This window comes from Vombatus ursinus, unplaced genomic scaffold (assembly GCF_900497805.2).
Source record: "Vombatus ursinus unplaced genomic scaffold, bare-nosed wombat genome assembly UNPS02014863.1, whole genome shotgun sequence".
NCBI lineage: Eukaryota > Metazoa > Chordata > Mammalia > Diprotodontia > Vombatidae > Vombatus > Vombatus ursinus.
In genome coordinates, this window is record NW_020954641.1 from 32,375,300 (window position 1) to 32,388,087 (window position 12,788).

The 12,788-nt window shown below is 35.4% G+C and overlaps 1 protein-coding gene across 1 annotated transcript in view; it reads right to left on the minus strand.

Annotated features, from left to right (window-relative positions):
• Positions 1-12,788, minus strand: part of DCTN4 (dynactin subunit 4) — a 36,788-nt gene that overhangs the window by 13,828 nt on the left and 10,172 nt on the right. Inside the window, exons 3-5 of the mRNA XM_027841995.1 lie at positions 10,711-10,889; positions 3,382-3,425; positions 377-484 (exon numbers count right to left, since the gene is read on the minus strand). Coding sequence (XP_027697796.1) covers positions 377-484; positions 3,382-3,425; positions 10,711-10,889 — 331 coding nt within the window. The remainder of the gene's footprint in view (positions 1-376; positions 485-3,381; positions 3,426-10,710; positions 10,890-12,788) is intronic.

The window sequence follows — 12,788 nt, forward strand, 5'->3', positions numbered from 1 at the left end:
GAAGATGAGAAGTGCCAAGGAGATTTTTAATGTTAGAAGCTGAGAAGCTACAGGTATCTGAGTGGTAACTGTGAACTAAAGATTGTATGAATGAAGTTATTCATTCACTACCTGAGAAAGGAATAATGAATGGGAGAGAATCATAACCCCCCCTCATCTCCTCAGAAACTATTTAAGATAATAAAAAGTTTTAGAACTGGGAAAAAGAGGAAAAGGAATAATCCAAAATTACTGACTTTAAAATGAAGGATATGAAAGCTCTTTACTTGAAACCTCACAATATCCTATCTGGATACTCTACGTTAGAAAATCTCTTTGTAGGCACTACAGTTCCTGATCAGTGAATCACAAAATTCTCTAGGTACCAAAAGCTCACCGAAAATGCCAGGGGCATATAGTTTCGACGGCGGGCCAGCTTTTTACGATCTCGTTCCACTTTCTCCTTCTGGGCCAGCTGCTGGTAATACTCAACTAGTTTGTTCATCTGCAGGAAAAAAAGGATCAGCCACTCAAGCTTTGATAAATAAAACAGCAGTCCCCAACCCTGAATCCATAATATACCACCCAATAACATTTTAAAGTTTCTAATGATTAAACCCTGTACTAGATACTATACTGTGCAGATTTTACTCTTTCCCCACAAACAACATTCTTTTCATAAGTGAGATTTATTTTTTGGACTGAAATCCTAATTTTACCATAAGTAGAAATGGAAAATCAAGGTGCTAGTAAATTATACACTTCATATTATGCTAACTTTTCTACCATTAGTTATCAATATACACACCTACATATATTTTAATGTACTGTACTAGGTGCTAGAAGACATTTCAAATACAAAATTCCTGCTCTTAATTTTTCATTAGATTACTTTTGCCTCTAAGGCAAAAGAAGTTAATGATTTCTAATTCAATTTTATTTTATTTTCAGTTCCAGAGTCTCCTCTGCCACCCATTGAGAAGGCAAGAAATAGAAAACCCATTAAAAATATGAAGTCATGCAAAATAAATTTCTGTATTAACCATGATCTTCTGGGGGGGAGGGGGGAGGGGACGGAAAACAGCAAGAAAAAGAAAGAGGAAAAAAAGTGCTTTACTTTGTACTCTGAGACCATCAGTTCTCTCTTTGGAAATGGATAGCATTTGACATAATGAATCCTTTGGAGTTGTGGTGGGTCATTGTGTTGATCAGTTCTAAGTCTTATACAGTCAATCAGCCTTACAATGTTGCTATTACTGTGTATATTGTTCTTCTGGTTCTGCTCACTTCACTTTGTATCAGTTCATACAAGTCTTCCCAGGTTTTTCTGAAACTATTCCCTTCATCACTTCTTATAGCACAACAGTATTCCATCACAATCTTACACTATAACTTGTCCAGCCATTCCCCAATTGATGGGCATCACCTCAATTTCCAATTCTTTACCACTACAAAAAGAGTTGCTATAAGCATTTTTGTATAAATAGGTCTCTTTCTCTTTTCTTTAATCTCTTTGGAATACAGACCTAGTAGTGGTATTGCTGGGTCAAAGGGAATACACAGTTTTCTAGCCCTTTGGACATAGTTCCAGATTATTCTCCAGAATGGTTGGACTAGTTCATAGCTTACTCCATCTGTGCATTAGTGTACCTGTTTTCCCCCATCCTTTCCGGCATTTGCCATTTTCCTTTTCCTCCATCTTAGTTAATTTGATGGGTATGAGGTGGTACCTCAGAGTTGTTTTCATTCGCATTTCTCTATTAGTGATTTAGAACATTTTTTGATATGATTTTTGAAAGCTTTGATTTCTTCCTCAAAAAACTGCCTGTTCATATCCTTTAACCATTTATCAATTGGGAAATGGCTCTTTTTCTTATAAATTTGGCTCACTTATCTATATATTTGAAAAATGAGACCTTAATCAGAGAAACGTGCTGCAAAGATTTTTTTTTGGCAGTTTGCTGCTTTTCTTCTAATTTGAGCTGCATTGGTTTTGTTTGTGCAAAAACTCTTTAATGGCATGCAACCAAAATAATGTATTTTACCTCCCATAAACCTCTTTATCTCCTGTTTGGTTATGAAGCAATTATTTCTAATGATAGGTGACAGGCTTTAAGTCAAGAATCTATAGTCAACCATTGCTAAGCCAAAACAAATAAACACAACTCATGAATTGATGAAAATGCTTTTTTGGGGTAAAGTACATCTGGATACTTTTGAAAAAGATATTCATAACATCAGGGAAATTAATTCCAGACTCAGAGATCTAGAGCTTGATTGGAACCCAAAAGTCATTTAGATTAACCCCTTTATTTTAAAGATGAGACTTATCTAAGATCACAAAGGTAGTAAGTAGCAGCAAGTTTTGAACCTACATTCTCTAATTTCATACCCAGGGGTTTCCACTACAGCAAACTGAACAGTCTTGGATATTTTATAGCACTCTAACACAGGCAAGACATTTAAATGTTTAAGATATTATTATAAAATGCTAAAAAAATTAATTTTCTTGAGTTTCATCTTTTATATTTGAAGGGCTGTGTCCATAAGCCAGTAATACAATAAAACTGCACATAACCACAGAATCTCAGCCAAGACAGGACCTTAGAATGCCATCAGTACAACTTAGTCCTGGACAAGAATTCCCTTTATAATATCCCTGAGAAGAGAGCTTCAACCTCTACTTAAAAACCTCTGGTGAGGGGAAACTCACTTCCTCCCAATGCAGTCCATTTCATTTTTGGACAGTTTTCATTTTTTAGAAAACTTTCCCTTATATTGAATCAAAATTGGCTCTTGACTTCCACTTGTTGCTTTAAGTTCTGCCCTCTGGGGCCAATGAAGTAAATAAAACAAATCTCATTTTTCTCTCATAGGATAGTCCTTGCAAAAACTAAATACAGTTATCATATATGTTTTAAGTTGTCTCTGAAGGACTTAGAGACAGTGTAGTACAATAGAAAGAATGCTGGATTTGAAATCATAAAACATTGGTTAAAATCCTGGCTTTACCACTTATTACTTGTATGACCTTGAACAAATCAGTTTACTCCTATATGATTTGACTACTTGTAGGAAAAATAAAAACACAAGCATTAAATAATACTTGTTATTTTATAATTCATTAAACCTTACAGAGTATAGACTTGAGAGTTCAAACTAAACTGATTCTTTCTTCTGAATTCAGTCAGGAAAAAACCAGAGAAGCTTTTCAGTTAAAAAAAAAATAGAAAAATACAACTGCACATAGGAAGTGCTTTTTCATTAAGGCATCTTGATTGATTAATTATGCTTATCAATCTACAAAGCAAAGGTCAGCTCCAATCAGTTTCCCCAGCCTTGCTTAATTGAAGCATTTCCCTTTTTCTATTTTCTCTTACTGTCTTCTATTTATTTACTTACCCTTTGTGTGTGAGGATTTTCAGGTTCTTGCCACCCACCACTGGCTGCAAAACAAAATGGAATCTCACATGAGACATTAAGAAGTACTAGAATCACCAGCTCCCATACAGCTAGCATCAAAATCAGTCTGAAAAGAGGATAAAAGTTTTTCCATGACAAGCGTGAGCAAAATGTATCTCCTAGCCACCACTTCAAGTTTTCTAAAAACTAGTAATACATCTTATTTTTAAAAACTAGAATTATAATATTTCTCCATAACTTTTTGAAGGCTAATTTTTCTAAGAGGCTGAGTTTTCCTGGAAGTTTATTTCTTTTTGAGTCAAGAGGAAGGCATATATGGCACAAGAGAAATGATTTAGTCAAAATAATATTTTAAAAATCCAAGTATTTTACCTAATTGTTTCTCCTGGCTTCTATTAAAAAACAAAACAAAACCAACCACCTTATTTTTAATTGCAAATTATAATAATCTCAATACCAACAATCAAATAAACAAAATAATGACTAAAATCTCAAAACCTTAAACACCAAACTAGATTTTGATAAGTATATTACACACCCCTATATATAATGTAGTCAAATAAATAACATTTGCTCTCTGAACTATTCTGACATTTTTCAATTGTGCACTAAATTTTTCTTACTTTTAAATATATTTATATACATATATACACACACACATATATTCATATTCAGAATATCTGTTATTAGAAATTCTATTTGCTTTGCTTTATAGCTCTTTTAAAAAAAACCCAACACTTTGAGATGCATAATTTTCTTAGTTGAAGTTTTGTTTTTCTTCTTCTGTTAACACATCACAAACTCAACGGGTCTGTCTCCTGACAAGCAGATTATTTTAACTGAAGTGTAGTTGTTTCAGAGCTTCTCACGATACCAGAACTATAAAGGTAAAATAAAATTGGCCCTTCATCCTTAAGAGTTGCTCCAAGTGAATTATCCTTGTCAAGGTGCTATATGTGCCAGAAGGTAATACAAACTTTTGATATGTCTGTCATCTCTCTATGCTGTTTTTTTGTTCATTCATATAAATCTTAACTGAATGGATTAACTTCAGAGAGCAGTGAGATGTCAAAGAGTCTGGAAAGATTACTGAATTTTATTTCTTTTCCATACCAAAAATAACCACAATTAAAAAATAAAAAGAGAAAAATAGAGGAGATAAAACAGCAGAGAAATAATACTTACTGAAAACCAGCTCTTTTTAGGGACTGTACTGTTTCATTAGCTCAGCACTCCAGTGGATGGGTGATCTCTTCCATGCGGGCATGACTCTAAAAATGGAGGCCACCACCCATCCACGCCTGCTCACCCTAAGCAACTCTTGTTCCTGTCTTCCCATAAGTTCCCTTTACGGGTTCCATATTCAGTGTCTCTTTACATTGTACAAATACCAATGGAACGCATCAGTTATCACCAGCTCTCAACAACAACAGCAGCTAACATTTATATGTTGTTGGCTAAGTGCCAGGCACTGTGCTAAGCACTTTACAAATATTATCTCATTTGATCCTCACAACAACTCTATGAGGCATGTTATTATGTCCATTTTACAGATGAGGAAACTGAGGCAGGCAGCAGTTAAGTGACTTCCAAGGATCACACAGCGAGTAAGTATAGAAGGCCAGATTTGAACTCGGATCTTCCTCATTTCAGACCTAGCATTCTCTCTGCTGAGTCACCAGCTGCCCAATGTGATCAGCTCACCCTTGTCTTCTGATTGTACATTTCTTTCTTTCTTTTATGATTTTTTTCCTCTCTTTTTTTAAACTTCAACTTTAATCTTTATTGGCTTCCTTTGGTAACATCTGGGTAAAGGAAGAGATGTATGGCACCTCGGAATTTCTCTGCCAGTGGAGGCAAGTCTCAAGCTGATGTTGGATTCAATCACTCAAACTTTTGGTCATAGAGGTACCAGACAATCAGCCATGACAACAGCAATGCCTACAATTTCATGTTCTTGGGATCATTAGATGAGGAATCTATGAATAGGGAGTTCCAGTTCCCCATGTGTTCTGGGTTCCAGTCGGACTGGCTTGTTGATTGTGGCCTTCAACTACTCTCAGTTAGGTCTCCAACATAATATTGTGTCTCCAGCTGAAGTGAGCCTCTTCTATCTCAACATTCTTCATTGCCAAGGGCAGAGGCACTAGCAGCTGGGAAGGACCCTTTATGTGTTTCTAGAGTCTGCTTCAGGGAAATCTGCAGGCAGCTGCCCAGTTCCAACCCATTTATATTCAGAGGATGAAGAAGAGTTGCTTAGATCAAACGCATCTTAACACGATAAACCCACACTTCTACCACCTACAAATACTTTAATTCTTAATAAGCCTTTCCTTTCTACCTGAATTATACTAATTGCTCATTAACATCTGAGTATTACTACCTTCATTCTTTGACTGGCTCTGCCCTGCCCCTGCCTGACTAATATTGATTACACAATACTCTGATAACAACCTTTACACTTCTCTTTGTGTAATTCCTTGTTTGTAATGTGTTGCAATCTGCTCATATCTGGGAGCTAATTAGATACTTCAATCCTTTGAAGACTGAAAGCTTTCTGTTTCTTTCAGGAGAAAAAAGCTTGGAGGGAGGAAGGGAGAGGAGAGGTCATGAAAAACTTTTGCAATTTTCCAAAGGTTGCCAGCTAGTTCTTACTGTTTAATTCTGGAATGACTTCATTGATAAGAACAAGAATCATTAATAGATATATTTTCTACAGTAGTGTAATATAAGATAACCCCCATAGAAACAAAACAAAAAAAACCCCTGCTTTTCTATATGTCACCACCAAGAATTAAGAAAAATTGATAGAGGAATATTATTTATGATAACAACAAAATGGGAATTAACTTATCAATACATACAAGACACCTATAAAAAGACAGCTTCAAAATTATTTTGACAGAAATCATGGAAGAACCTTACAAATGGAGGGATATCCTCTGTTCATGGAAGATAAGTAAACATATTAAAAATGTAAATACTTTCAAAGCTAACTTACATATTTAATGTAATATCAATCAAAATACCAATAGGCTACTTTTATAGAATTAGATAAAGTAAAAAGAAAATTGAAATGGATAGATAATGGAAAAGAATATGAAAAAGAGTTACGAAAAAGGAAGCTAGCAAATGGGGACTATCACTACCAAATATAAAAATATATTATAAAATAATTATAATTATTTGATACTGGAAAAAGAATAAGGAAATATACCAATGGAAAAGAACAGAGAACTAAAAAACAGAAATTAATAAACATAAAAGATTAGCATTTAATAAAAAAAAGACACTGGGTAATAGAATTTCTCATTTGGTAACAACTGCTGGCAATACGGGATAGTTCTATGGCAAAAAAAAAAAAAAGATTCAGAACCAGAACATACACAATACAATAGGTCCTAATCAGATTATCTATTTAGATATAAAGAAATTTTTAAAAATATGAAATAAAAAGGAATTAGGTTTTCAACTATAGAAAGATTAGAACTTTAATCAAATGAATAAATTATTTGAGATAAAATCAATGAGTTTGATTACCAAAAAATAAAAGGATTTTGCACATTCAAAAATAGTATCTTTAAAACTAAAAGAAAAAGATTGAGACAAAGATTGTAATAATTAAGGAGATAAAAGTCTGGCATCCCAAATCTATAAGGAACTGATACATGTCTAAAAGAGTAATTATTAATTAATGAATTATTAATATTCAAAGGACAGAAACAGTTCAGTTTACAAAATGAAGAAATAAAAACCATTAATTGTCACGTGAAAAAACAGTGCTCACACTCCCAAATAATAAGAGAAATGCAAATCAAGATAAATATAAGATGCTACCTTCCATCAATTAGAGGCAAAGAAACATATATAAAGGTTAGTATGGCTGAGGAAACAGGCACTCTAGTACACTGACGACGGGTCTGTAGAGTGAAGCAAAGATTTTAGAGAGCAATGTGTAAATATGTAATGAGTCACAAAACTGATTGTACCTTGTGAACCATAGATTTTATTGCTATATTTCTACTCCAAAAACATCCTAAAAAGGAATTAAAGTAGTAGATAAATCACTTGCATTTCTATATACCACCACCAAGAATCAAAAGAAACTGACAGAGAAGTACCCTTACAGAAAAAGACTTGCATAAAGAAAAATATTCATAGATGCTCTATTTATGGTAGCAAAAAAGAAGAAACAGCCTGTATGTCTAACAACTGGAGAATGGCTAACTAAATCAGTATCTGTTAATGTAATGAAATACACTGCCTTACAAACCAGAAAAATATGAAGTATACAAGGCAATATGGAAACAACTATACAAAGAGATGCAAAATAAAATCAACAGAACCAGAATTGTGTACATACTGCTTACAATTATAATGAAAGGAAGAAAGAAAGGAAGGAGAAAAAGGGAAGAAAGACAGAAAGAAGACAGGGGAGGGAGGGAGGGAGAAATGAGGAGAAAAGGAAAGGAGAAAGGAAGGGAGAAAGGGAGGGAGGGAGAAAATGAAAAAGGAAAGAAAGGAGGGGAGTGAGGAAGGGAGGAAGGAAGAGAAGAAGGGATGGAAGGAGGAAGGAAGGAGAGAAGGATGGGAGGGAGGAAAGAAACCAGGTCCAAAGTAGCATGTAGACCTTGAAGAAGGAATTGAACCAGAGCATTATCTTTGCTTGTCGGTCATTTGTTAATTTATTTGGCTATGCCTTGTTAAAGGTTAAAGATTTGTATAAGCTTGTTTTATATTTTTATTTGTTTCTTTTAATGGCTAAGGGGATGATACTTTACTTTTTTTTTTTTTAAGGCAGTTGGGGTTAAGTTACTTGCCCAGAGTCACACAACTAGTAAGTGTCAAGTGTTTGGTCTGAGGCCGGATTTGAACTCAGGTCCTTCTGACTTCAGGGCCAGTGCTCTATCCACTGTGCCACCTAGCTGCTCCCTACTTTTTTTTTTTAAGATGCTTCAATGGTCTGGAATATCATTGATGTGAGTATTCCCTATAATGATACAAATCACAACTCATCTGTATCTTCTCATCCTGTGTGACTCCTGTCCATGTTTTTCCATAGACTTCCATGGTGGTGTCCACCTGACATTGTAAGGGTCTTCCTCTAGATCTCTTGATTTTGCAAGGATAGCAATCAAACACACAGGATATCTATCGGTCACACATCAACACTGCTACATGACTGGGCTATCTCCTTTTCTAGTCATACCTTTTTTGGGTCACAGGAGTATACTTAAAATTGGATGGGATCAAAAATCATCATCCCATAGCAATTCTTCACATGGTTTGTGGATAATAAGTTGTGCCTCTTCCTGCCAAGCCTGTGCCATTCTGGTGCATTTGTTACCTGCATCTTTAACTGTTTAGAGACCAGGGTATTCATTCCTTGACTTACTACCACATCAATGATGTTTAAAAAAACAAAAAACAGAGAAAGAATTTTTCTGAGAAAAAAACTTACAGTCATTAAAATACAAAATACAGTATTTAAATACAGTATCCTAGGGGCAATCTAGTAGGCTTTCTTCCTCTTGTTCAACTTTGAATACAAGATACTGTCTGCTGGACATTTGACTTGTTTGTCCCTGGCACATCTACCAATAGATGAGATCTCTGAGATGTCTATTCAGATGCATATCAGGGTCTGGATAACATGTATTTTTTATCTAAGCTTTTCCTGTGTGGATCATTAGGTCAAACTGCTCTTTTTTAATTTCTAAAAATGTATTATTATTTTTTTAACACTTAAAATTTTTTGAGTTCCAAATTCTTTCCTTCCCTCCAGCCCCTCCCCCACCGAGAAGGTAAGCAATAAATCAATTATATATCTTCTTATTAGCCACGACACCAAAAAAAAGCAAGAAAAATAAAGAAAGTGAAAAAAATATATACTTCAATTTTTACTCAGAGTTCATCAGTTCTCTTTCTGGAGGAAGAAAGCATTTTTCATCATGAGTCCCTTAAAATTCTCTAGGATCATTGTATTAATCAGAGCAGCTACGTCTTTCACAGTTGATTATCATATGGTATTGCGGTTACTGTGTATAATGTTCTCCTGCTTCTGCTCACTTTACTTTGCATTAGTTTATATAGACTTTACCAGGTTTTTCTGAAATCATCCTGCTCAGAATTTCTTATAGCATGATAATATTCCATCATAATCATATACTCCAATTTGTTCAGCCATTCCTCAATTGATGGGAATCCCCTTGATTTCCAATTCTTTGCCACCACAAAAAGAACTGCTATAAATATTTTTGTATATATAGGTCCTTTTCCTTTTTTTTTTTAAAGTCTTTTTGGGATGAGAAATCTCTTTGTAGATGAGAACAAAAAGGTACAGAAAGAAATGGAGGAGGAACAGGGATGATTAGGAATAAGTGATCATGGAGGAGTACAGGCATGCTGCTTGAAGGAAATAATAATTCAAAAATTTGCTTCAACTGTATTGGGTAACAATTTAATACCCTGAAGTTAAATGAGGGCTAATCAAGATGTGGAGCAGATTCTAGAAAAAAAAATCAGCATATCTCTATTCTGAAACATTTTAATATTAAATTTAGAATTTACAACTTAAATCTGTTTATGTAGATTATGAGAAGTATACATAGAAGAGTGGCTTGCTACATACAAAAGAATCAAATATTAAACCTACCTTAGAGATTGGACCAGGTTTAAAGAAATTCTGATCCACACATCCTCAATTGTTTTAGAATTTGTAGAAGCCTTTACCTATGCTGACTAGGTGGTGCAGTGGATAGATTGTTGGGGCTGGGGTCAGGAAGATTCAATTTCTTGAGTTCAAATCTGTCCTCATGACGCTTACTAGCTATGTAGCCTTGGGCAAGTTATTTAACCCCAGTTGCCTCAGTTTCCTCATCTGTAAAATGAGCTGGAGAAGGAAATAGCAAACCATTCCAGTATCTTTGCCAAGAAAACCTCAAATAGTGTCATGGAGAATCAGACATGATTGAAAAACGACTGAATGACGACATTACCTAAGTCAATATTAATTTCAACTAGGTTAGTCAACATACATTAAGCTCAATTGTGTACCTGCATATATACTGATAGAACCAAATCCATTACATTTCCTTAACACTTCAGAAAATTAAGCAGTAACTATTTGGCCCGAGGCTGTACATCTGTGATTCTAAACCTTACCCTGAAGATACTTAAGACAATGACAATGACAAAATTCACTGTGCTTTCTATTTAGAAAGCTATTTCCAATAAGGCATTATTCTCTGGACAAAGAAAGCTTTATAACGTTTCTTGACACTTCATATCAAACTCAACCTGGCTTACCAACAGACTTGTCTGCCATGCCCACATCTCTAGATGTCCAACGACAAAATCCACAGGCCAGGTAATAGGCTTTCTTCATGGTGGTTTTGGCTGGATCATCGGGAAGCTGTGTGGGAATGCTTGTAGCCCGAGTAGAAAGAGTATGCATACAGCCAGGACAATCAAAACAGTTTGCACACCTGTAACAGACAGAATACAACAAAATGATTGGAGTTTGCCTCCAACTAACTGTCCTACATTTTCATAAAGGTTAAAAGGGATGTCACACTGGAAGAGTGAGATAAGAGGTTAAAAAAATAACTTGAGAACTCTGAGAAATTTTGCTAGGAAAAGAACTGTATGTTCATGGTACCAAAGGAGAAACAAGACATTATAAAAGGATACTGTGGAGGAATTAATCAATCAAAAATGTATTAAGCACCAACTGTGTCTCATGTATTGTACTAGGCCCTGGGATATAAATAGAAAAAAAAAAGAAACAATCTTTACTCTCAAATAGCTACACTCTAATGGTGGAAGATGATGTACACATGTATTAGTATATATAAAATAAACACAAGGTAGTTAGGGATAGAGGCCACTAGCATTTGGGGGTAAAAGGAAAGGCATCCTGTAGGAGGTGATGATTAAGTTGCATTTTGAAGGAAATGATGGATTTTATAAAATGGATATGAGAAGGAAGTGTATTACAGGCATGGGGGAGAGACCATGTAAAAAATCATGGAGGTGGGAGATACAGTGCCATGTTTGAAGAACAGAGAAAAGGCCAGTTTGGTTGGACTATAATACAGGAGGGAGAGGAAAGTATAATGAGGCTAGACAGAAAGGTTGGGGCCAGACTGTGCAGGGTTTTAAAAGCTAAAGAGAGGAGTATATATTTTATCCTAGAAGCAATAGGATACCATTGGAGTTAACTGAGTAGGGGAGTGATATGCTTAGATCTGCATTTAAGGAAAATCACTGTCAGCTGTGTGTAAGATAGATTACAGCAGGGAGAGACTTGAGGCAGGGGGACCAATTAGAAAGTCATTTCAATAGTTGAGTGAGAGGTAATAAGGGCCTCAACTAAGGTGGTGGCAATATGAGTAGACAGAAGGTGTCAGATGTGAGAGATGTTGTGGAGGCAGATATGGCAGGATTTGACAACCAATCAGATATACAGAAAGAGAATCTGATTATAATACTAAGGTTACAAACCTGAAAGATGGAAAGAATGGTAGTGCCTTTGACACAAATAGTAGTTTGCTGGATTTGCAGGGAAAAATAATAGGTTGTTTTGGATGTATATCTAGGATATCTAGTTTCCAATGTCTAATAGGCAAGCAGGTGATTCAAGACTGAAGCTCTGGAGAGAAACTGGGGCCAGATACATAGATTTATTGAGTCATCTGCATAGAGGTGATAATTGAACCCATGAAAGCTGATGAAGTCACCAAGAGAGTGTAGAGAGAAAAGTGGCCTAGTACAGCCCGGAGAACATACACAGTTAGGGAAATATCAAGAGTGATTCAAGGGCCCTCCACAATCTTATTCCACCTCATCTTTCCAGCTGTTCCTCATCCTACCCAGTACCACACACTCCATGTTCAGCCACACTGCACTATGTGCAGTCTCCCATGCAGGTCAGGTAGCATGCTTCAATCTACTTTCAGACTCCATTAGTTCTTTCTCTAGAGATGAATAGCATTTTTCATCATGAGTCCTTTGGAATTGTCTTGGATCTTTGTATTGCTGAGAAGGGCTAGATCATTCACACTTGATCATCATACGGTTACTGTAAACAATGTTCTCCTGGTTTTGTTCACTTCACTTTGCATAAGTTCAGATAAGTCTTTCCAGGTTTTTCTGAAATCTACCTGCTCATCATTTCTTACAGCATATTAGTATTCCATCACAATTGTGTAACACAACTTATTCAGCCATTCCCCAATTGATGGGCATCCCTTCAATTTCCAATTCTTTGCCACCACAAAAAGAGTTGCTATAAATATTTTTGTACAAATAGGCCTTATCTCCCTTTATTTTTATCTTTGGGATTGAGACCTGGTTTGATTACCCTTTGGGCATAGTTTCAAATT